This window comes from Chiroxiphia lanceolata, chromosome 2 (assembly GCF_009829145.1).
Source record: "Chiroxiphia lanceolata isolate bChiLan1 chromosome 2, bChiLan1.pri, whole genome shotgun sequence".
NCBI lineage: Eukaryota > Metazoa > Chordata > Aves > Passeriformes > Pipridae > Chiroxiphia > Chiroxiphia lanceolata.
This window is the reverse complement of record NC_045638.1, coordinates 85,232,185-85,254,060: the sequence shown is the minus strand read 5'-3', so window position 1 is coordinate 85,254,060 and position 21,876 is coordinate 85,232,185. Positions and strand designations below refer to the sequence as shown.

Here is a 21,876-nt window from a genome sequence, read left to right as displayed (position 1 = left end):
CCTCCAAAGTAACCCTACTGCAAGAGTAACACACCAGGACTCGAGTAACACACTAGGACTTGTGACATTGCTCTCTTACTTTTAGTACTTCTGCCTTGCTCCCAGCAGCTTTAAAAATATGCACTATACACAGCAGAGTGAATGGAACAAATACATACTGTCCTAAAACACACACCTACGATTATTTCCAATCCCACAAATGTACCAGCCAATGGACCCATTATTGAAAAAAAGAGACTCACACTCAAATCTATGCTTAATTTTATTTATAACATTTAAGAAATATTAACATCTCAGGATATCTGGTTTACCATCTAAGTCCAGTCATAATAAGCAACAAAAAAGAAAACGTTAACCATGTTTCAAATGAGCATTCTTACATTCATTCCCCCCTGTAACGCAAAGAAAAGTGTTCAGCTTTCAGCTTTCTTAAATTTATGTGTTTGACTAATGGAAAAAAAAATCATTAAAAATGTCTTAACTACCAGGCATCCTGGTTTGTTAATTTTTTTTGTTGGCACTTGTGTTCACCACAATCAAGCACTCCAGTTGGTTTATTAAATTGTCCCTTTCTACTCAGAACTGTCTTTTTGTGACTTTTTAAAATTATTATTATTATTATTTTGATGACATTGTAATTGTTTTTTTAAACATCTGGATATGTAAGTTTGTTCAAATAAGTTTAAAAAGACAAGAAATCCAGGCTTGTCTGTCTGAGAAACTCCTTCCCTTGATAACCCACCTAATCAGATAACTGAAGGAAGAGACTTGCTTTCATTTTTTTGAATATTAAGCAAAAATTCATTTTAATTAATTTTAAACTGAAAAAAGTACAGAAACACACTCTTCATTTGATGGTGTGCATAAACATTACACTCCATATATAGCAAAAATATCTTTTATTTATAATTTACATTTCAACAAATGAAAATTTTACATTTTTACATATACCATTAAATTTTCACGCATCTACAGAACTTTCACACAATGACACCTGAAACTGTGCAGGCAGTAAGAAATTTCAAATACAAAAATGTATTTATTAACCAAACAGTACCTGAGGCCCTGCCTCAGTTGGACATTTTTATTCATATAAAAAGTATTTGTCTTCCAGAATTAATACAGCAGCTCTTCTGTAAAAAAAAATCATACCTCAGTTTATTTAAACAGATTCTTCAGGTTCTGTTTTTATATCTGTAGATGCAGGTGTGCTCTCTTCTGCACAGACAGGAGGGGTGTCATCAGGTTCTTCTTTAATTTTAGGTGAGTCACAGGACTCTTCTGTTTCTTGTTTAACAATGTTCAACATTATATTCAGTGGATTTTCTGAAGGAGTCTTGCTGGGAGATGGTGTGCAATCAAATGATGATGTCTGCAAAGTTAAAGTAGCATTAGCACATTAAAATGACAATTTTTAGCTTTTCATCCCTTTTGCCCTTTTTCAAAATGCAAACATGTTGATGGACAGGCACTCAAAAACCAAACTTCTGCTTTACTGAGTTCCTAAAAAACCAAATTTATATTTTGAATAGCATTGCTTTTTTTCCAATTCCTTTGAGAAGTTACCACCAAGCAGTGATGAAATGCTTAACACGTTACCATGAACTGTTCCCTTCTATGTGCCCTCAGGGCAACTGTAATTCCCAAAGCATTAAAAATATCACACACACCAACACCCAGCTACTTGATTTTTACAAATTCCTAAGATTACTCATGTTACTCAACAATAAATCCATCAAACCATGGCTTTGCTTTGTGGCACACAAGCTGTCATGGTACCTCACAAGCAAAAATGCATCTTAGCTAATTCTGTATTATAAACTTGCCGCACCCAAGGCCTCCAAGTCTTAGGCAAGAGAAATGGGCAGTACACTGAACACCTGTGCTCCCTGCAAAGTCAGAGATTAAGCAAACAAACTGAAAGCAAAATGCTTCAGAAAGTATGAAGAAGGATTCACTTACATTTTGATAATCTTCGTAACAAGACGGATGGTAAATCTGAAAAAAAATTGTTATATCTTTAAATACATAAAAATAAATTATAGCAGTACCAGTGGTAATGAACAGAACACTGTCAATTACACATTAACACACAATTCACCTAGAAAAACTATGGTCTGAGCAAGCCAAGTATGATGTCAAATATACCTGGGAAAAGATTCTGTGATGTTTATTTAGGAAAAGTTATCATACTGCCTGGTAAGTGCTGTGAATTAGAGAAGCCTGGTGAGTATTGGGAATTATTTGTGTACAGCTGCATACAGAAATAATTGAACCAATACCTATAACCATACATAAAGACATCCATCTTTCCTTTAGCTCTGCAGGATAAGGGAAGGCTAGTGAGCCCATACCAACACTACCAGGACTAGTGAGCCCATACCAGGACTTCAGGCACTTCTGAAGGCTGAGATACTTATGTACTTCAAAGCCAGGAAAACTATGAGGGGAATCCTTCAGAAGAAAAAGAGCATTTGACCCGCCTTTCTTTTTTTACCTGTATTTCTTTGGACTTTTTTTACTATAAATTAGTATCATATGTAAATAAGATCAGATTACCTTTTCATCTACTCTGATAGCATTCTTCAGGTGCCACTCTTCCTCTTCCTCATCCCAATACTGTTCAAATTGTTCCTGGCAAATTTCACAGCTCTGAAAAATTATTGGAATAGCAGAGATAAAATGAGGTTATTGCAATTTACTGAACATGTGGACTTCAAGAACCTAGTAAGAGTCAAATAAGGCTCTTTTTTAATTAAGATAAATACATTAAGATTAGAACATAATCTTTCCTCCACACTTTAAAGATCACTTTAGAAAACCTTAATTAAAAATTGAGTATGTTTTGCAGACAGAGGAACGATCACCATCTGGCCCCAAATACTCTTGTCACTTGAGAAAGGTAAGCTTTGCCCTTTTAGCCAGGAAGTCTGCAAAGCACTTTGTAACAATCTAATGCTGTGTTATTGTCATGTAAGACAATCCACTACAGAGATTTAATTCATTTTATTTACGGCATTATCTTCTCTCTTTCCCTTAATTCATTTTATTTACGGCATTATCTTCTCTCTTCCCCTTAACCTGCAACTCAAGTCAAAAAAGGCAGAACTTTTAGATGAAGTACTAACATTTTTAGTACTTCTTGAAAAATAATCAACTTGGAGAACAAAGCACAAAACGTACCTTTTAAAATTAAAACAAAGGCCTTCACGGCTTGAAAGCTAGTTTCTTAGAGACTCAGCATGTAAAACTGAATTGCAATTTTAACAGCATTTGTATGTGATTAGTACACCACTTCATCTACCAAAATAGAGCCAAAAAGCTCTACTGGTTACTTTATTATTGTGGTATTTCTTTCTCCTAATGCTCATCTTCTACCAAAGAAGGAACTTCCATGTAAAAGTATCAAAACTCCAGTAAACCCAGTAATTATTTGAATGATGAAGGACCATCAAAGGAAAAATCACTTGCTGTACTTATTCTTACCATAGAAACATTCAGCAAATTAACACGCTTTACCTGTTTCAGTTTTGCCAAAACCACAGAATGCCAATGGGTGTAGATTTATTTTTAACTACAGGTGATTTATAATACTATCTGCCCTCGGAAGCAACCATTACATACACAAATACATGACCTATGGAGTGGCAGCACAAAAGCCCAAGAACAAGATTTCAGTCTACATACAGTAAGAAGAATGCAGTACATCCCTTTGAAGAACCAGATGACTCTCGGTATCAGAACTGATAAAGGCAAGCTGAAACTTACCTCGACCGCTCCAGCTGGTCCAGCAGGGACACTCTGAAACTCCTTCTCTTTTGCAGCTTCTTGTGTCTTCAACACAACCTCTTCATGAGCTTTTTCAAAGAACTGGCTTTTAGCACGCTCCTCTAGATCTGCTATTTCTTCAAATTCAATCCAGTCCTAAGGAAAAAGTTTTCATTCACACTCAGACATCTCGAAGTATCATATTTAATCAATCTTATTTTGTTAAAACTGAAATGCTCCTAAACATGCGGCACTAGCACAGTGCACGCTTTCTAACAATGCTACACTTTAAAAAAGCTTTTTCCAAAAAATCCACTACCCTTTGAATTCCATTCCATTCTCAGTGGAATGAAAACAGTGCAATAAACAGCTTCAAACTGTTCACTGTTCATCATAAAACTGCCTTTTGTATTCTGACAGGGATTTGTGGACTACTTGAAGTATCTAAGACGTGATTGTTTACCATAGGCCAACTCCTGTGATGATGTAAATGTCAGCTGCAACCCTACACCACATACAAAGTAAAACATTACAGCCTGTAATTTATCAACAGGAATACTGCATTACTTACTGTTAAACTGTAGTACCATCTCCTGTGTGTAATTTTTCTGCTAACATCTTTTTCTGTCCTATTCTGGCGATAATGCCAATCCAAATGATCTGCATAAACATCTGTCTGTGACGTAGTGAATCTCATTCCACATGAGTAACACTGAATTCCAGTGTACAGTCGATTTATAACACTATCATAACGCCTACAAAAAAAGAGACAAAAAAGGGTCTTAACGTTTCTTTAAAAAGAGAAAGGTAAGAAGTTTCTCAGTAAGTTGCTTCGTCTACAACAGTAAGGAGAAAGCATGAATCTACTGCAAGGTTAAAGTACACAATATGACTACATTCTTCCTGAATTTCATAGCACCATCAACTTAAACATTCAAAAAACAAAACATGGGCTCATTAATGATTCAAGAGAAACACATTAGTGTTGTGTTTCATGCCTACTAGCTTTCCTAAGCTAATGGTGCATAAATAGTAATGCCTGCATTTGGTTCAGCTTTACAAGCTACCACAAAAGTGGTAAAATTAGAATCATAGAATGGTTTGGGTTGGAAGGGACCTAAAAGATCATCTAACTCCAAGCTCGCCCTGCCATGGGCATGCACACCTTCCACTAGACCAGACTGCTCAGGGCCCCAACCAACATAGCCTTAAACACTTCCAGGGATGAAGCAGCCACACTGCTTCTCTGGGCAATCTATTCCAGGATCTCACCACCCTCTCAGTAAAGAATTTCTTCCTAATATCTACTGTAAATCTGTTCTCCTTCAGCTTAAGGCCATTCCCCTTTGTCCTATCACTACATGCCCTTTTGAAAAGTCCCTCTCCAGCTTTTCTTGTAGCCCCCTTTAGGTACTGGAAGGCTGCAATAAGGTCTTCCCAGAGCCTTCTTTTCTCCAGGCTGAATAACCCCAACTCTCTCAAGCCTGTCTTCATAGCAGAGGTGCTCCAGCCCTTCTTATCATCTTGGTGGCCCTCCTCTGGGCTTGCTCACAATAGGTCCACGTCCTTATCCAGGGACCCCAGAGCTGGATGCAGCACTCCATGTGGGCTCTCACCAGAGCAGAGCAGAAGATGAGAATCCCCTCCCCTGACCTCCTTGTTACGCATCTTTAGATGCAGCCCAAGATATGGGCTTCAACACATGTAACCTGAAGTAACAACATGCACCTTTGTGTCAAGGTAAGTTTTCCCGTGTTAATTTTCCCTCTTTTTCCTTTTTTAATATTCTACAGGGCTGACATCAAACAATGCAGCCTAACACTGCTTAATCACAAAGTAACAGATAATCTTTTAAAAGCTTTCAACTGTCTTGATTAACTATCTAGATACTGCCAGGTTGTTATTCTTACTGTTAACTGATTCTACTATACGCACTGTCTAAGTTCTTCAACTACGAAGTTAGTGAGGTCTGGAACATTTTGATCTTCATTCTGATCATCTTCTTCTTCTTCAGCAGTTGGCTGGGCTGATGTTTCATTTGCTTCTAGAAAGCATAAAGATATTATTTTATCAAAACTTCTGTACATCATTAGAAAAAAATTATGTGCTCCAGAAAGTTATTTTTATTCAAATACTAATAAATACAATCTGACTATGTTAAAGCACAGGTGTGCAACAGCTAAATCAGTCATCTTCTAACATTATTTTAAAAAAGCATAGAAGAAACCAAGTCAGAGTTTCAATTTAGGAAAACAGTATTTCACCTCAGTCTTTGGCACTGAAATTCAGTTTTCAGAGACACAGAAATACTACAGAAGCTGAAAAGAACCTGATTATAATCAAGAACAAGTTACTAAGGCACAGCACCAAAGACAAAACTGACTGAAGTGTACAAATATATAGCTGAAGTGTACAAATTAAATAAGGTACTACATATTTACCCCATCACATGTATTAAATTCCTTCCCAAAAATAAAGTTCAGCTTAAAAAAACCCAGAGGAGTTTACAATATAATTTTGTATACTCAGATTTACACTTGAGCTGGATAAACTGAATAGTTAGAACATAATGAATCTACATACGTGCTGAAGTGGAATCAGTTTTTGATAATTTGAGGATCCCTGTTTTCAGCAGTTTAGCAAACAATTCATTGACATCAAGTTGTCCCAGATGGTTATCAGGATACGAATGAGGAAGGGCTCCTGGGGAAAAACACCAACGTTCAAGGAGGCAAAAGGTTAGCATCAGAAATTGACTTCACTGTTATCAGTGTATTTCACAACACAATTCTCCTGTTGCCATCATTTCTTCCATTTTTTTTTAATTCTTTATCAACTCCTTTTGCTTTATGTCTAGCATTTGGCTAATTTTTTCCCTTGCAACAGCTTCCTTTATAACCTGTTCTGAAGTGCTGTCTAAGCTGGTTATCCATACACAGATATCTACTGGCCAGTGTTTATTAAAATGCAATATTGTCCTCATTTTATGCTTAAATATTTCCCCAAAATCAATCCACTTCATCACCTAGTTTAACCATTTAGGACATTTTAGAAGCTTTTCATTACTAACCACACATACACTGGTAATGTTTGCACACCCCGGCAAATGCAGCCAGACCTACACAGACTGGTGCCTTCCAGAAAAATAGACCAAAAACGTGGGGGGGGGGGTTCCAGCAGAACTATATAGCAAAACTACATGGTTAATGAAAACTAACAAAAGCCTTCAGTGTTTGAGAGAAGTCCCTTAAGAGATGAAGGTACTACAGAAACCACACCTACAGCCACCAAGAGGAGGCTTTTCTTAGCCCACACAGACCTAACACAGCAGGACACCACCAAACAGAACAATCCAAGAGATATAAAGAATTATAATTACACACCTGCAGGATTCTGGACAAAACTTCCAGGATTTGGCAAATACTGTTGACCTTGGCCATAAGGTCCTGGTTGAGCAGACATGAGAGAAACCTGTGAAAGTAAACATGTAAGTATTCTTTGTACAATAATGCAATTATAAACTTACCTTTTACATTTTATTATTAACATCTACATGTTTCTCAATAATTTTACATATATTAAACTCCTTCAGGAGTGAACTGTGTCAGTTTGGTATTGAAAGGTCCACAAACTACTACATAATGTTTCCCACATTTTCATTTTCCACTAGGAAAATTTCAGAAACCCTCCTCATTTTGCCTAACATTGCAAAATCCCCACACACACCTTTTCTTCTACTTACTGAGCCTTCGATCACATTTTCAAAAAACAGCACTTCCTTTTAAATTGCTTTTCACCAAAACTCAAAGAAATTCAAGGAACCAGTAAATGTCTAATAACAAATGCCATGATTAATTCCCATCTAAGGACTGAACCAGCATCCACTAAAAACACACATCTTGAAAGCAAGATTTTTCAGCAAATGAGCTACAGTACACTTTAGATAGAAAAAGTTTTTATAACACACTTGTAATAAAAATGTTCGGGTTTTTTTTTTCCTAATCGTCTGTTTTCTCCACTTATGAACTGTTTAGAATTTTACCCCATTAAGAGTTCTGCAGGACATTATCTGCTTTTGTACAATCAATTAACTCTTCATGTTTAATTTTTATCCCCCAAATGAAAAAATACTCTTTAAAATCTCTAAACTACTGAAAAGAAATTACATCCTGTTCACCAATGTAAAGTATCATTTTCCCCTTTTGAAGAGAGCACTTCCAACAGGCAACAGCAAAGACAACTGAACTGATGAAGCAAACTGGTGCTGAGATAATTTTAAAAGACAACAATGAAGTTGAACAAAAATGTTCAACAATGCCTTTATCTCTCTCAATTCCCCCAAATTACAGGTATTTATTTAAAACTGGCTTGTCAACAGTACTAACAGCTGCAAAAAGACAACAGAATTATTTTGGTCCATTCTGATTTCACACCTCTTAGAAAAATTAATCAGGTATATTCACTAACATTATTTTTCATGGTTTATATAGAATTCATTTTTATTGAAGTCTAATGAAAACACCAAAGGCTTTCAATTACCTGGTTTTGTTTTCATGTCAAAATGAAATATGATAATTTCACTGTCATATTTTGAACTACAAAGTGATTGCAAACACCCATTATTTTGTTTAGTTCTTAAAAGAATATTCTTAAAACATAGCAATGCATGTCCTTCTTCAGTTATCTAATGACTTTTTTACCTTGATAATGGCTTCCAGCCTGCCAGCTCTTCAGAAAAATAATCAATTTTTAGAGGAAGAAAAACTGCTAATTGTCCACACAAAAGTACTTCTGCAAGCAAACTATTTAATGCAATCAATTCTTACCTGATTACTTCCCATTGGCATATTATTGAAATTTCCATATTGAGGACCTTGAAGACCTTTTTCATCAAAGTAATGTCCAGCTGCTCTCAGTGGGAAGTTCTGTGCTCCTGGGCCAGCTGGCCCATTGAAATTTGGTCCAGGTGAACCATCAAATATATCAGGTCTCTGGAACTGCATTCCATGAGTTGGTCCATTGTAGCCCTGGCCAGGATGTTCAACAAATGGACCACCTTGTCCATATGGTGACATTTCTAGTCTTGAGGCAGGATGGTTGGCTACATTTTCAAAACGTGCACCTTGAAGGCCAAGGGGCAAGTCAAATCTAGAGGCTGGCTGGTGAGGTCCATCAAATCTTTGAGGTATGGCTGTTTCAAATCTTGCTTGTGCCTGTTGACCAGGTCCCAATCTTGGACCAGGCTGTCCATGAATTCCATCAAATCTTTGTAGGAGAGACAGCTGTCCAGGCTGACCATCAAATCCAGCTGCATGACAGCCATCAAATCTCGGACCAGCCCGACCCAGAGGACCATCAAATCGAAGTCCACCAGCTCCCTGGTGTACCGGTCCATCAATCAACCTAGGACCTAGACCTGGCTGACCATGTGGTCCTTCCAATCTCAGCCCACCACCTGATGGCCCATGTGGCCCCTCAAATCTGAGCCCACCACCTGATGGTCCATGTGGCCCCATAGGCTGACCATGTGGACCCTCAAATCTGAGGCCACCTCCAGGTTGTCCATGGGGCCCCAATGGCTGTAAATGTGGCCCATCAAACCTGAGGCCACCCCCTGGTTGACCATGAGGCCCCAAGGGCTGACCATGGGGTCCCTCAAACCTGAGAGCACCCCCTGGCTGACCCCGAGGCCCCATAGGTTGACCATGAGGTCCCTCAAACCTGAGACCACCTGAAGGTTGACCACGGGGACCCTCAAACCTCAGACCAACTCCAGATCCTTCAAATCTAGGACCACCTACAGGCTGCCCTGCAGGCCCCTCGAACCGCAAAGGCCCAAGAGGTCCCTCAAACCTCAGTGGACCTCCTCCACCAACCTGTCCTGGGGGTCCTTCAAACCTCAGGGCCCCTGCCAGCTGCCCTGGTGGCCCATCAAATCTTAGGGCTCCAGCTCCTCCTGCTCCTGCCAGTGGTCCATCAAACTGAGATGCACCTGCCCCCACCAAAGGCCCCTCAAATCTCATAGCAGCCTGTCCAGGTGGCCCATCAATTCTGGAACTTGAACCAGCAGCGGGACCATCAACAAAAGGACTTCCTTGTCCATCTACTCCAACCCTTGCAGCAGCTGGTCTAGGTGAGCCATCAAAGAGAGGTCTGTCTTCCATTAGTGCACTTATCCTCTGCTTTGCTTCAATACCTCCAAATCTAGATCCTGGACTGTCTGGAAATGGTGCTTTCTCTGGATCTTCATACCTAGCTCTTTTGAAACGTTCACTGAATGGTGATCTTGGTTCCTCTCGAACACCTAAAATAACCCAGAACAAGTCAGATAGCCACACACTAAAATGTTGCCAATTACTTAACAAATACAAAATAAAGCAAAATCACATACCAGCTTGCCCAAGAAGTTGTCTTTCTTCACGATTATCAAACCTGCAGAGTGCATCTCCATCAATTTTCTGGAACTCTGTTGTGCCTTTCCCCTGTTGCCTGAGAGCATCTCTGAATTCATCCGATTCTGCCCAGCTGTCATAAGGATCGGAACCTCTTGCTCCTTTAGTAGCACGTTGTTCTTCAAGTCTTCGTCGACTCTCAAGTGGTGACAGGTTATCAGCAAAAGGCCTCGTAGTGCCACTTACAGGAGAGTGTCTCCTTGATCGTTCCGGAAATGGTTCTTTTCTGTCAAACTGTACTCCACGCTTGGCTTTTGCTTGCTCACATTCTATTCCAGAAAGCAATGCATCAGGTACATGATAATCCAAAATATCTTCAGGATCCAACAGATCAAGCCTTGACAGTGAATGCTGAACTTGTGTCCTTTTTAGTTTAGCTTTATGTTCATAATATGTTAATTCTGCATCTGATAGAAGAGGTTTCTTTTTCAAACCACATTTTTCCTCTGTAGGGCTATCCCAGACATTACATCTGTGCTTTCCTTCCTGATACTGGAACAGCTGTCGGATCTGATGAGCTACCATGAGGAACTCATCTTGTGTTATTTCACCGGATGTTAAGCGGTCATTGGCCTATAACATAAAGTTAAAGTTTAGACTTCCAAAACGAGAAGAAAAGAAAACCATACCTGGGATACTTCTACGTACCTTCTTAAGTAATTCTCTCTTGCTTGCAGATGTCAATTCTTTGGGAATCTGTAAATTGGCATCCACACTTAAACGGTGCTGCTGCTTTGGTGCTCGGGGTGATAAAATTCCTTTACCAGCAGGCCAGTTTTCCCTGTGTCTTTGGTGAGGGGATTTACCAAGTGCTTGGTGTTCATCATTCTGCTGTGAGCTGAAAGAAAGAACACAAAATACAGATTATGTCTTTATTCAGAACATAATTGTTACATTCCTACTAGAACTGATCATGGCAAAACATCACTATGGCCTCAGAATCTAAGTATGCATAATTTCCAGATTTCACTAGCAGAAACAAGTTAAACTTATCAGTTTTAACAATCTGAATACTGCCTTCCAAAGCCAACTATACTGAAGCCAACGGGAGAATTTCCACCGACTTCACACAGAAGTTGTTTAAAAGATAGTAACTTACTTTTTATTTTCTTCCCAACCAGATTTCCACCTCTTGCCTGATTTGGATCCTTGCCAGTTTTCTGCATTCTCCTTTGGATCTGGAGAAGCTTTTGTAGAATGCTGGGTGGCTGTTTCTTGGGGTCTTTCCTCTTGGGCTTTTTTCACTCTCCTTGGATCTCGCACCTCTTGTTTAACATTTCTCTTATTAGAACTTCTTTCATCTCTTGCTGCTTGTGTGCCTTCTTCAACATGAGACTGCTTAGTGCCTATCTGACGTATCTTGCCAATTTTAGGAGTTGATGAAGTAGGAGATAAACTCCTAAGTCTTCTTTTAGGTGATCTCCTCTCTCTTCTTTTTGGAGAATGCGTAGATGGTGACCGTGCCTTAGGGGAGCGTGATCGTGACCGTTTTCTACTACTTGATCTTCCCTGTTTTCCACCCTGTTTTTCTGACTCCTCTGTAGTTATGTCTTGTTTCTGAACTGCACCATTAATCACTTTATTTCTGCTCCCCACTGGTCTATGTTCACATATTTTATGCTCCTCTTTTTCCTTTTTCTCTGTACTTCTCCTCTTTTCTTTGACCTCCTCTTCTTTGCCCTCCGACTTATCTTGAAGATGTCTTTTCAGTCTTGGATCCCGCTTACTAATGTCAGACACTTTACTGCTTTCACATTCCTGGCTTTTACTGTCTTTAGTATCAGGTAGCTTATTTTTCAAAGGGGATGGTGACTTAGATTTTGCTTTAGACTGGTCAAGTTCTTTCTTCTGTGTTTTTTCACTTGCTCTCGATTTTTCTGACTTTGTAGAGTTCTGTTTTTCACCCTGTGTTGTTTTGTTTGCCTTAGTATCAGACTGGCTGGTCACATTCGGTGAAAATTCTTTCCTATGAGATTGATCTTTAGTATGTGAAGAATGTTGACCCATCCTATTAAGTCGAGGATCCCTGTTTACTATTTTGACATCATGAAGTGGAGGACTTGGGGATGGTTTGTTTTTTTCAGATTGCACAGCAGTCTGATGAGGCGGTTTAACTGTCATATGAGGTGTGGGAGACATATGTTGCTTGGAAGGTGCTGGAACTGAAGCTATAGTAGATGATCCCTGCTGAACACTAAGAGATACAGCCTGAAATAGGAAAAAATCCAGCATTAATATGCATGCCACAACTCCTACCCAGAGGTGCTCATATTCTGCCTCAAATACAAAACTGCAATAGCAATGTCTTCAAAGTTACGAGATCCAGCCATTTAACTGAAAATGACCCATTAACTGCTAATTAATGGATCATTATTATTCTGCATTAAATCACAGAGTCACAGAATATGCTGAGTTGAAAGGGACTCATCAGGATCCAACTCCTGGCTCTGCAAAGGAAACCCCAAGAATCACACCACGTGCCTCAGTGTTGTCCAAACGCTTCTCAAACTCAGACAGGCTTCGTGCTGTGACCACTTCCCTGTGGAGCCTGTTCCAGTGCTCAGGCACCCTTGGGTGAAAAACCTGTTCCCGATACCTAACTTAAAACTCCCCCAAGTTAGCTTCATGCCATTTCCTTGAGTCCTGTCACTGGTTGGGAGTGAAGATATCGCGCCAAAGAGAAACCATTAAAATAATGCAGTATCATTACAAAAGATCAAATTCAAATATAATGCAAGATCAGTACTACAAAAGCAATATTGCAAAATATGTAACTTAGGCACACATTCTAATTACAGCATTGGCTTTTCTATATAAACCACATGCTCTAGGCAACTCAGCTGCCAAGCATCCCTATTTTCAGACTTCTACACTTCAAACATGCTTTATTTTGGTATTGTCAACTGTCAGCACAGCAAGACTTTCAACTAAGAATTCTCTATACAGCAGCATCAACCAACCTGACCTAGTGAGGAAACTGACTTTATTTACAACAGGCTCTCTTGTTCTTTAAGAATAAATATATTTGAGAAAGCCAGGCTTGCTGTGAGACACAAGAAGAGGTGGAAGATGAGGACCACAGTCATCATTTTGAAGAAAAGTTAAAAACAAAATAAGAGGAATTTCACTTTTTTTTTTACCTGTAATTTTTAAGGGATTTAGGAAACAAAAACAGTTCAGGAACCCCAGATTTCCCTGCATTGCTCTTAGTAGTCCCAAAACAGCTACACCTGCCTAATATGAGGAAAAAACAATATGCTGTACTTACCAGTACAGCCAAGTGCTGTCCAAAAGAAACTGAGACCCAACTATGAAAGTTTCAACTATCCTACTCACCAACTGTGCTTTAGTCTGTTCCAGCTCCAGCTCTAGTTTTTTTTGCTGAAGTTCTAACAACTGCTTTTGCTTTGCAAGCAATTGCTGCCTGATCAGTTGCTCCTGTGTCAAATTCTTTTGTATTTCAGGAACAGCTGGAGGAGTAGAGGCACCAGAAGTGACAGCAGAGGTAGGTGCAGTAGATTCCTCTGGCTAAAAACAGAATTTAAAAAGTTACATTTAAAACCCTGATGGAATCAACTAAACCCATCTTCCTTCAGTGTTATGATCTGGGACTTAGTTTGCATAGCAGTTATAATTCGCGTTTTTTTTGCCCCACAACAATTTGCCTGCTGTGACAGGTGTACACCATTTAACATAAATTCATCAATGTTCCAAAACGTAGAATACAAAATTGTGAAATACAAAAATAAACCCTTCAAATATTCTGAATTCATAAATTTCTCTTACCTGTCTACAAAGGCCAGATACTTAATTCTTAATATACTAAACTGTCAAAAAGCAGTATACAAACAATGAAAACCACATGTATTACCATCTGTTCTTACAGCAGGCAGAAAAACTTACCGATTTATTTAAAAACTTAGGATTCACATGGATGCTAGAAGTATTCACATTTGGGGGCAGAGGTTTAATTGGCCAGGCAGGATCTAATGAGTTGACTCTGACATCAAGTGCATATAGTTTCTTCAAAGGAAAAATATCATCCCATGTGGAGCGTAATTTAAATAAACTTTTCCTAGTATTTTCATCCACCTAAAACAATAAAACAATTCTATGGCTTGTTAAGTTAATATAGAACAATTTCTTTAACTTTTCTGTAGAACTTAAGATTTCATTAATTTCCTATTTCTATCAACAGTTTGTCATTTTAACATATTGAACTTGCTACACAGAATTTATAATCAGTGCAGATCATACATTTCTACCAATGGGATCAGTAACAGACGCTCAAATGTGGAATTGTTGTTTCAAGGCCATTTGAAGGTTTTATTGTATTACCATTCTCTGAGAATTTTCTTTTCCATTAGCAAAATTCTCATTTTACTGGCCCAATTTCTGTGGAAAAAAAATACAGTAACAAAAATATTTAAAGGCAATAGCCTTTTGAGACATTACATTATTCAAGTGTTTGTGCTGAATGGAGTATGACAACGACAAACAAATCAAGAAAAAAACAAACTCTGAAGAGAAAAGGTGTTTTACTCAGTTGTTTAGTCACTGAAGGATTTTTTTTAATAAATGTAATAAAAGGGGTATTAGCTCAAATGAAGTTAATTATTATTTCAGTTCAACTGCAAAATTAGACCCATCTGTGAGTCACAGATGAAGCATACTTGTAGGACCAGAGGCCCATTTTATCTCTTCACAAATAACTAGGTTTGGATTATCTCATGACAGCTAATTGACAAATTTACAGTAAAGCAAAATTTAGTTAATCTCATAACTTGAGTAGTTCAATAAACAATAAATGAAAAACATTAGAGGACAAAATACATGCAGTTGTCCTAATGTCAAAATCCCAATTCAATCATTAAGTATTGCCTATGTAGATGATTTTTGCTGAAGTTTTATTCTTAAGATGTTACAGCAAGACGTAGAATAGTCTGGAAAGTTTGGAGATTCTTCTGGGGAAGAGCAGGAACTTCAATAAAAATAATTCATACTTAGCAACTGAAGTATGCCTGTATACAATTTTCAATAAGAGTACGAAGTTCACTGCAAAAAGGTGCAGAAATGACTGAGCACAAAGTTTCTGACTTTATGCAGCGTCTAAAGATACCTTAGTGACCATTTACTGATAAAACGAAATTTCTAACAATATCTGTGCTGCAATTCTACTTAAACCTTTTAACATGAACAACTAAGCTATTAGAAATGACTGCCACTTTACACATTCATTTAGTACACATTAAATAGCTCTAGTTAGCTTAATAGAGTGTTAACATATAAAACTCTGAAGATTAGTTATTATCCAGGGTGTCACTCAGCTGCAACGTTAAACGTAACTCAGGATAAGAGCATTCACAATTTAATACTGAAAAAACAAGTAAATCTACCTATCTGCTCTACACAAAGGAGTTTATATGTCTTCTACAGTCATGACAACAATCTATTCCTTACTTTATCATGCACTTTACATCTGAAAATCATATATAAAGCATACTGGGATCTCAGATCCTTGGTGATATGTAACAATAAATATGCAAAAGCTCCATTCATCTCACTCATACGAGATGCCACTTTCTTATAACACACAAGAAACCACAGAAGTCATCCCTTCTTTTCTGATCCAACTTAAACCCATTCAAGTCCAGCCTTTCAAAACTTGGACTTTGATTTTTCTCACAGAGGAATATGCACAATTACTTCACTGGGTTTAAAGATTAAGAGCCAAAATTAAAAGATATGGCAGCAGCTTTCAGTGTTGAATGAAATTAAAACACCTATGTATAATATAATATAGTCATGCATTCTAAGACCCTTTCCCTCCCACACTCCCAGCATTTTTTTCAGACGAATAAGAGAGAACCAGGTGTCAGTACTACTTCAGTTTAAGCACTCATCCTGCACAATGTGAATTATGTAAATCAGACAAATCTAACTATAGGAGAGAGAAGCTTTGAGAAATCCACAACAAACTGATTCTCAGTCTATTCCTGGCATAAAGACTATTAACTATCTTAAAAAAAATCCAACAATTCATAATTAATTGGTCTATACATTACAAAAAGTCCATCCAGGTAAGCAAGCGATAACCAAAATATTGCTAGTAAAATCTTGCCTGGATAGGAAAACTACAGATGTTTATAAACCAAATTAAGTAATACTTTGCATCTTTCAGCTAACGTGTAATTTACATGCTTGACAGCAAAAAGAAGCATTCATAGTATACAGCACTGAGATTTATAAAAACCAATCAAATTTAGTTTACCACCCAAGAAAACCCAAACCTGAAAGCATGTATTTATTTTACCAGGAACAAGTTTTGCTTAGAATACAGTACTTTTCTGAAAATGTATATACCTTTTCAAATACACAAATAAATGTTGCAACTAGGTTTTTAGTAAATGCAGTGAGATACTCTCTTCCCACATTCTTGACAATGGAATCCATTAGGTACATAACGGGGAGCTTCTCTGACGCAGGAGCCTGGAGTAATAAGAAGAAACTGAGAAGTTTAGTACAACAAAAACATATTTTAACCTTTTCAAATAAAGGGATTACCAATCCCAGAAATACACACCTCTCTTTCTGGTTGCCACTATAAACACCAAGGGATTTGGTGGGATTTTTTGTTTATACAAAAATTTAACCTGAAAAAGGGACACTCAGTTCAAAGTATAATGCAGTGGGTCTATCACAAAAAAAAAAAAAAAAGGAACACCTTAGGTCATTTTGTTTGCATAACAAAGCTTTGGAAAAAGGAAAAAAAATAGAGGAAAAAAGCAGCCCCCAAGACAGTATTGCCACTACTGTACCGAGTGTAACCTTCCACTTGAGAAAGTAACTAAGCAGGAAACCACTGCTAGCACTTCAAGGAACTTCTAAAAAATGGTTTATAATTAAAACCTCCTGGATGTGTTTTTCTGGATTTCAAAGAATACAAATTAGACTTCTGGCAAATAGCCCAAATTAGTGAACTTTTGTAGCTGTAGAGTATACGTAGAGCATCACAGCCTTTTCTTAAGCTACACGCAGAATAGGTTGCAACTATTTCACTGTAATCCAAATGGACAGAGCAAGGAGTCCCATTCTCTCTCGGTACTTGCAGGCGGTGACGGTTCAGATTTCCAGAATGCATGCAAAGATGCAGTCAGAACAGAGTTCAAAATCCAGGAAAAACTCAATCATGTAGTCGACCAGGTAAGTGCACAGACTAGCTCTGGAACTGCAATCACCATTTCCACAGACGGGAATCTTCCAACTCTGGACACATCTTTGTTACAAAAGGAGGCTCAGTTTTTGTTGCTGGGGTTTGGTTGGGGTTTTTTTAAATCCTTTTTCAAAACTCAAAGCAAGTTTGTGCGATAGAAGTGTGGTGACCCCGGACTGCTACAGCCACTTCTAATGTACAGAAAGCACTACTGGACCAATAAAGTGATTTTAATGCCTACCAGTGGCTTTCACAATGCAGAAGGCACAGCAAAGTTCCAGAAAACATCAGTAAGTACGCAGGTTTGCTGAAGAGGACAACATGGACGACAACACAAGCTGTGTGTGTTGACCATGATCCCCTTAGAAGAGCATCCACTTGTAATACTCTAAGTCCCATTCACCATCCAGTAAGGATAAAACCAGAACAGCTTCACATACTGCTCATTTTAAACAGGATAGGCTACTAGGTTAATTAACAACACCTTACTCTGCAGTCCCATTATCCAGACAATTGTGTAGAACAGCACTACTTTAGATTTAATTCCTTCCCTTTTGAGGTGGTTCACAGAAGGGTACCCACTCAACAAGATTTTACATGGGCAAATCACAGTGTTTCCTCACTCTTAAAGGTGTATTAATTTACCATAACCTGAAACTTATTATTGAAGAGGGCAGAACTCCTTGTTAATTGGGGGACAGAGGGGCGCACTGCCTTTGAGCAGATTGAAAAAAAGGTAGAAAGAGGTAGGTGGTGCATTTCATACATATAACAACAGAAAAATCAGCAAAGTTAGGTAAAACTAAGTGCAGCACATTGAAAGCCAATCTTACATTATGACATAATACTGATCTGTAAACAACCTAATATGCAAGTGTTAGAAAAAAAGGCATCGCTCTAGTCTCAGAAATCAAAGACTGTGGGTCTGGAGCTATTTAAAATGTCTGTGGAATACTGGTTTCTTCTTTGAAGTAGTCTGCACAATGGCACATTAAAAACACTACTCCAGTTCTGAATGCCTGCCTTTCTGAAAAAAATGACAGCAAACCATTTCTGACTTTTAGTCAGCTATGTTAGAGACACAAAGAGTTGTTTCAGAAGTACCTATGCCTGATGGCTACTCACACGGTATTTTATGTTCTTCCATTTCACCCATGTATAGGAGTAGCTCATAGTACTCAGCTAAGCTTCAAGTTTGAGATGCTGGGGAACCATTAGTAGCAAAAGCACTATAAAAAAGTTTAACTGCCCCTTTCATCCTACTTCAGACAGTTAAAAGCAATTATACACGGAAGCACCATAATCTACTAAGGAAGCCTACTTCAAACTATGGCGCAGATTTAAAAGCTTAGCAGTGTCCCCCGCTTCAAATGTAACCTATTCAGGCGTCAACATCATAAGAACTGTGACTTAAATATGGTTGGAATATTTAAGTCTTCTCTTCTGCAAATGTTTATTATGTCAAGGTATCTAGCATGTATTTCAACAGCCACAAAAGGGAATCCCAGACTGGAAAGCATTTTGTTTTCAGGAGGTCTATGCAATACCCTCTAACAAGACAGATCCCACAGGACACTAATCAAAAGGCAGGGAGGTGCCCCATAATCACCAGAACGAAGAAGAACGCTAACTCTGAGCTCATCAGCATAATATTAAAGACTTCATTATAAAACTCCCACTGTCCCTTCAAATAACGTAGGAAAGCTATTGTTGGAAATGTGTGGCTTTTTTTTATTAGTTTCCTAAAAGATTTCAAGTTTAAAATAATATCTGGCAATTGAACCCCGAGTCACAAGCTTGTGCAAAAATTTGTTTTAAAAAAAAAACAACTTTGTATACAAAATGGGTCTTGGAAACAAATTCTGCACTATACAGTGGTAAATAAAAAGACAAATACATATTTCACACTTTTTATTTACAAATTTTATAATACCAGTCACACATTTCAGAACCATTTATTTAATTGTAAAGCAGACCACTCAAGTTTTACACTAAACAAACTGTCTCCAGGCAACACTTTTTAAAAAGTGGCTTAGTAAAGGAGATCACTTTCCCAGAAACAACTAAAAACTTGCCTTGAATAAGCTACAGTCACAAACAGTAACTAGGCAAAACTAACCATTGATACAGGTTTTAAGACATCTTTTTAAAAACCCCCCACACTTCAGGGCAGGTTCTAAATCACCCAGAAATAAAAAAAAAAAATGACAGCATTGTTATTCACCACAAATCATTTCATACACATCCACTGCCCTTTAGGAGATATAATGGTGAGAGCTATTAGATTATGAGGTCACCTCCCCAAGGAATGGCAAAACTCAGCCACTGGCAGCATTTAAAACTAGACTGGAAGAGGTCTGTGGCATACTAAAAAGACATCCTGCATTGATAGAAAGATAGATTAAGTAACTTAGGAGATCCTTCCCTCCCCCATCATTAGGTAGTACAATTCTCACCATTATAAACCACGATTTAAAGCCAAAGGAAAAAAGCCTTTTAACACCTGAGACCAGAGGGAGCAAGGGAAACAACGAGGGAGGGGTGGCTGGCACCATGGGGGATTGAAAGAAAAACCCTTTTCTTACAAAATGCTCATTAGAAAGGTGCTGTAAACCCCTATCCATGTGTAGTGGCTGACTGATGTCAGCAACTGCCTGGGCTGGGCTCAGAGGGAGCCTCCTCTTTCCCTTTTTATATCATGTGCCTTTCAGACGCCATGTTAGGATCCTACAGGCTGCTGCAGTTTCTACAGTCAGGGACAATTTCTTCTTCCCCATCCTCAACCAATAAACTTCTCTAGCCAAAATATATTAAATATACACACAACACTAGCGTTACTCGGGGCACATATCATCTGAAAGCCAAAGAGATTATCCCAAGCCCCCAGAATTTTCTCTAATCAGTCAGAGCAAAACAACCCCACCACCACCACCACTTCTCTATCCGGAGAAGATGGCCCACAAACTTTTCTATACGATAAGGGTGCCCCCCACCCCCCAATTAATCTCTCACAGGGACCGCACTGGGTAAATGGCCTTAACTAATACTTAAAGATCACTATATTTAGCCCTTCAGAAACGGACAATTTGCGTTCTATAAACTTAATATTATTTCCCTTTAAACTACCACCCAAGAAAAACCCAACCCTCCACGAGACCTCCCGACTCAGGCCCTCTCTAATGATTGCAACATTCACCTACTGTCCAAATCGCCTAAATCCAAGGGTTTAGACACCAGATTCTGACACCGAATCCTGACTCCATATAGGGGGAAAACCCAGCTCCAAGGGCGCGGAGGTGCAGCTGCCCAGTCACTGCTGGGCCGCCATGTTGTGCCTGCTATTTACACGGGGCTCGCACCACGCTCCCCTCGCAGCTTCTCCTAGGATGAGTCCCAAACCCTTCCCTAATCCCAAAGGGTGGTGTGGGGGCTGCTCCCCTCCCTCGAGTCCCCTGCTCCCTATGCAATGGGGCAGTAGAAGCAGCAGCCTTAAGTTTAGCGATGGAATAAGGAGCCCTCCCCGCTCCCCGCCACCTCGCCCCGTACACCCTGATCCCAGTTGGGAGAGGCTTCCTTCTTCCGCCTGCTCCCCCCACGGCGACCCCTGCCTCCTGGACCCATCGGAGCCCCCGACACCCTCCAGCTCTGTCCAAATCCTCTCCCTACTCGCCCCCTCACTACCAGCACCCTCCCCGGCACTACCTTCAGAGCCCCCCTCGCCGCCTCAGCCCAGCCATACCCACCCCGTCGCCGGCCTCCTCACCCCGCCCGGCCTCCGCCCGAGCTTCTCCCTTTCTCTCTCGCTCCATTTCCCGGCCCTCGGGCCTTCTTGCCCACCCCTGGCTCCGCTGTGTCCCCCTGTCCTCCTCGCCCCCCTCTGCCGCTGATCTCCCCTAGGCCACCCTATCCCGCTGCCCCGGCCGGTCCCCCCAGCAGTATAGGTAGGAGTAGTAGTCGGTGGAATATAAAAACCTTGGCGATTTGCGCCTCGATCAGGGAGACGATGTCCTTGGCGAAGGGCACGTTCTCCTCGGCCAGGATGGTCAGCATGTTGATGTGCGGCTTGCTGTTGAACGTCAGGTCCTCCAGCGACGACTGGTAGTCGCGGCACGCGTCCTCCCGGGCCTCGCTGCTGCCAGCGCTGCTCTCCGGGGCCGACATGCTGCTCGGACCAGGACCCGACCCACCGACCGACAGCCCCCTCCCCGCGATTCCCCGCCGCCGAGCGATGCCGATGCCGCCCCCCCGCCGCTGCCGCCGCTGGGCTCCTCTACCGCATCCTCCGCGCCGCGACTCCCGCTGGTTGCGCTGCTGGTGCCGCCGCTCCTCCGGCCGCCGCCGGCTCAGTCTCGGCGCTCACAAAATGGCGGCGGCGGGCACGGCTCGCGAACCGCTTCCCGCAGCCGTTGCGTCATGTGAAATTGTGCTCGGGAGAGGGGCCAG

The 21,876-nt window shown here is 39.9% G+C and overlaps 1 protein-coding gene across 3 annotated transcripts; it reads right to left on the bottom strand.

Moving 5' to 3' along the window:
- Positions 1-244: 244 nt before the first annotated feature.
- PCF11 (PCF11 cleavage and polyadenylation factor subunit) lies at positions 245-21,873 on the bottom strand. Of its 3 annotated transcripts, XM_032678857.1 has the most exons (17): positions 21,406-21,873; positions 16,584-16,709; positions 14,124-14,312; positions 13,557-13,748; positions 11,320-12,428; positions 10,869-11,058; positions 10,160-10,793; positions 9,473-10,072; positions 8,595-9,391; positions 7,152-7,239; positions 6,352-6,471; positions 5,704-5,812; positions 4,340-4,523; positions 3,769-3,924; positions 2,560-2,652; positions 1,963-1,998; positions 245-1,372 (listed from the first exon to the last, which is right to left on the bottom strand). In XM_032678857.1, the coding sequence occupies exons 1-17, from the start codon at positions 21,592-21,594 to the stop codon at positions 1,163-1,165; spliced, it is 5,022 nt and encodes a 1,673-aa protein (XP_032534748.1). In that variant the 5' UTR covers positions 21,595-21,873; the 3' UTR covers positions 245-1,162. The 3 variants fall into 3 exon arrangements, with proteins under 3 accessions (XP_032534748.1, XP_032534746.1, XP_032534747.1); XM_032678855.1 differs by having other exon boundaries at positions 8,595-10,072; XM_032678856.1 differs by having other exon boundaries at positions 5,704-5,809; positions 8,595-10,072.
- Positions 21,874-21,876: the final 3 nt, after the last annotated feature.

What these genes read in the sequence shown, in the direction of transcription:
- PCF11 (XM_032678855.1), bottom strand. Translation starts at nt 21,594, where the DNA reads ATGTCGGCCCCGGAGAGCAGCGCTGGCAGCAGCGAGGCCCGGGAGGAC. An exon ending in GGTTGGGAAGAAAATAAAAA is followed by an intron (nt 11,059 to 11,319) that starts GTAAGTTACTAT and finishes TCTTTCTTTCAG; the next exon opens with CTCACAGCAGAATGATGAAC. An exon ending in CTATCAGAGTAGATGAAAAG is followed by an intron (nt 1,999 to 2,559) that starts GTAATCTGATCT and finishes ATTTTTTTTCAG; the next exon opens with ATTTACCATCCGTCTTGTTA.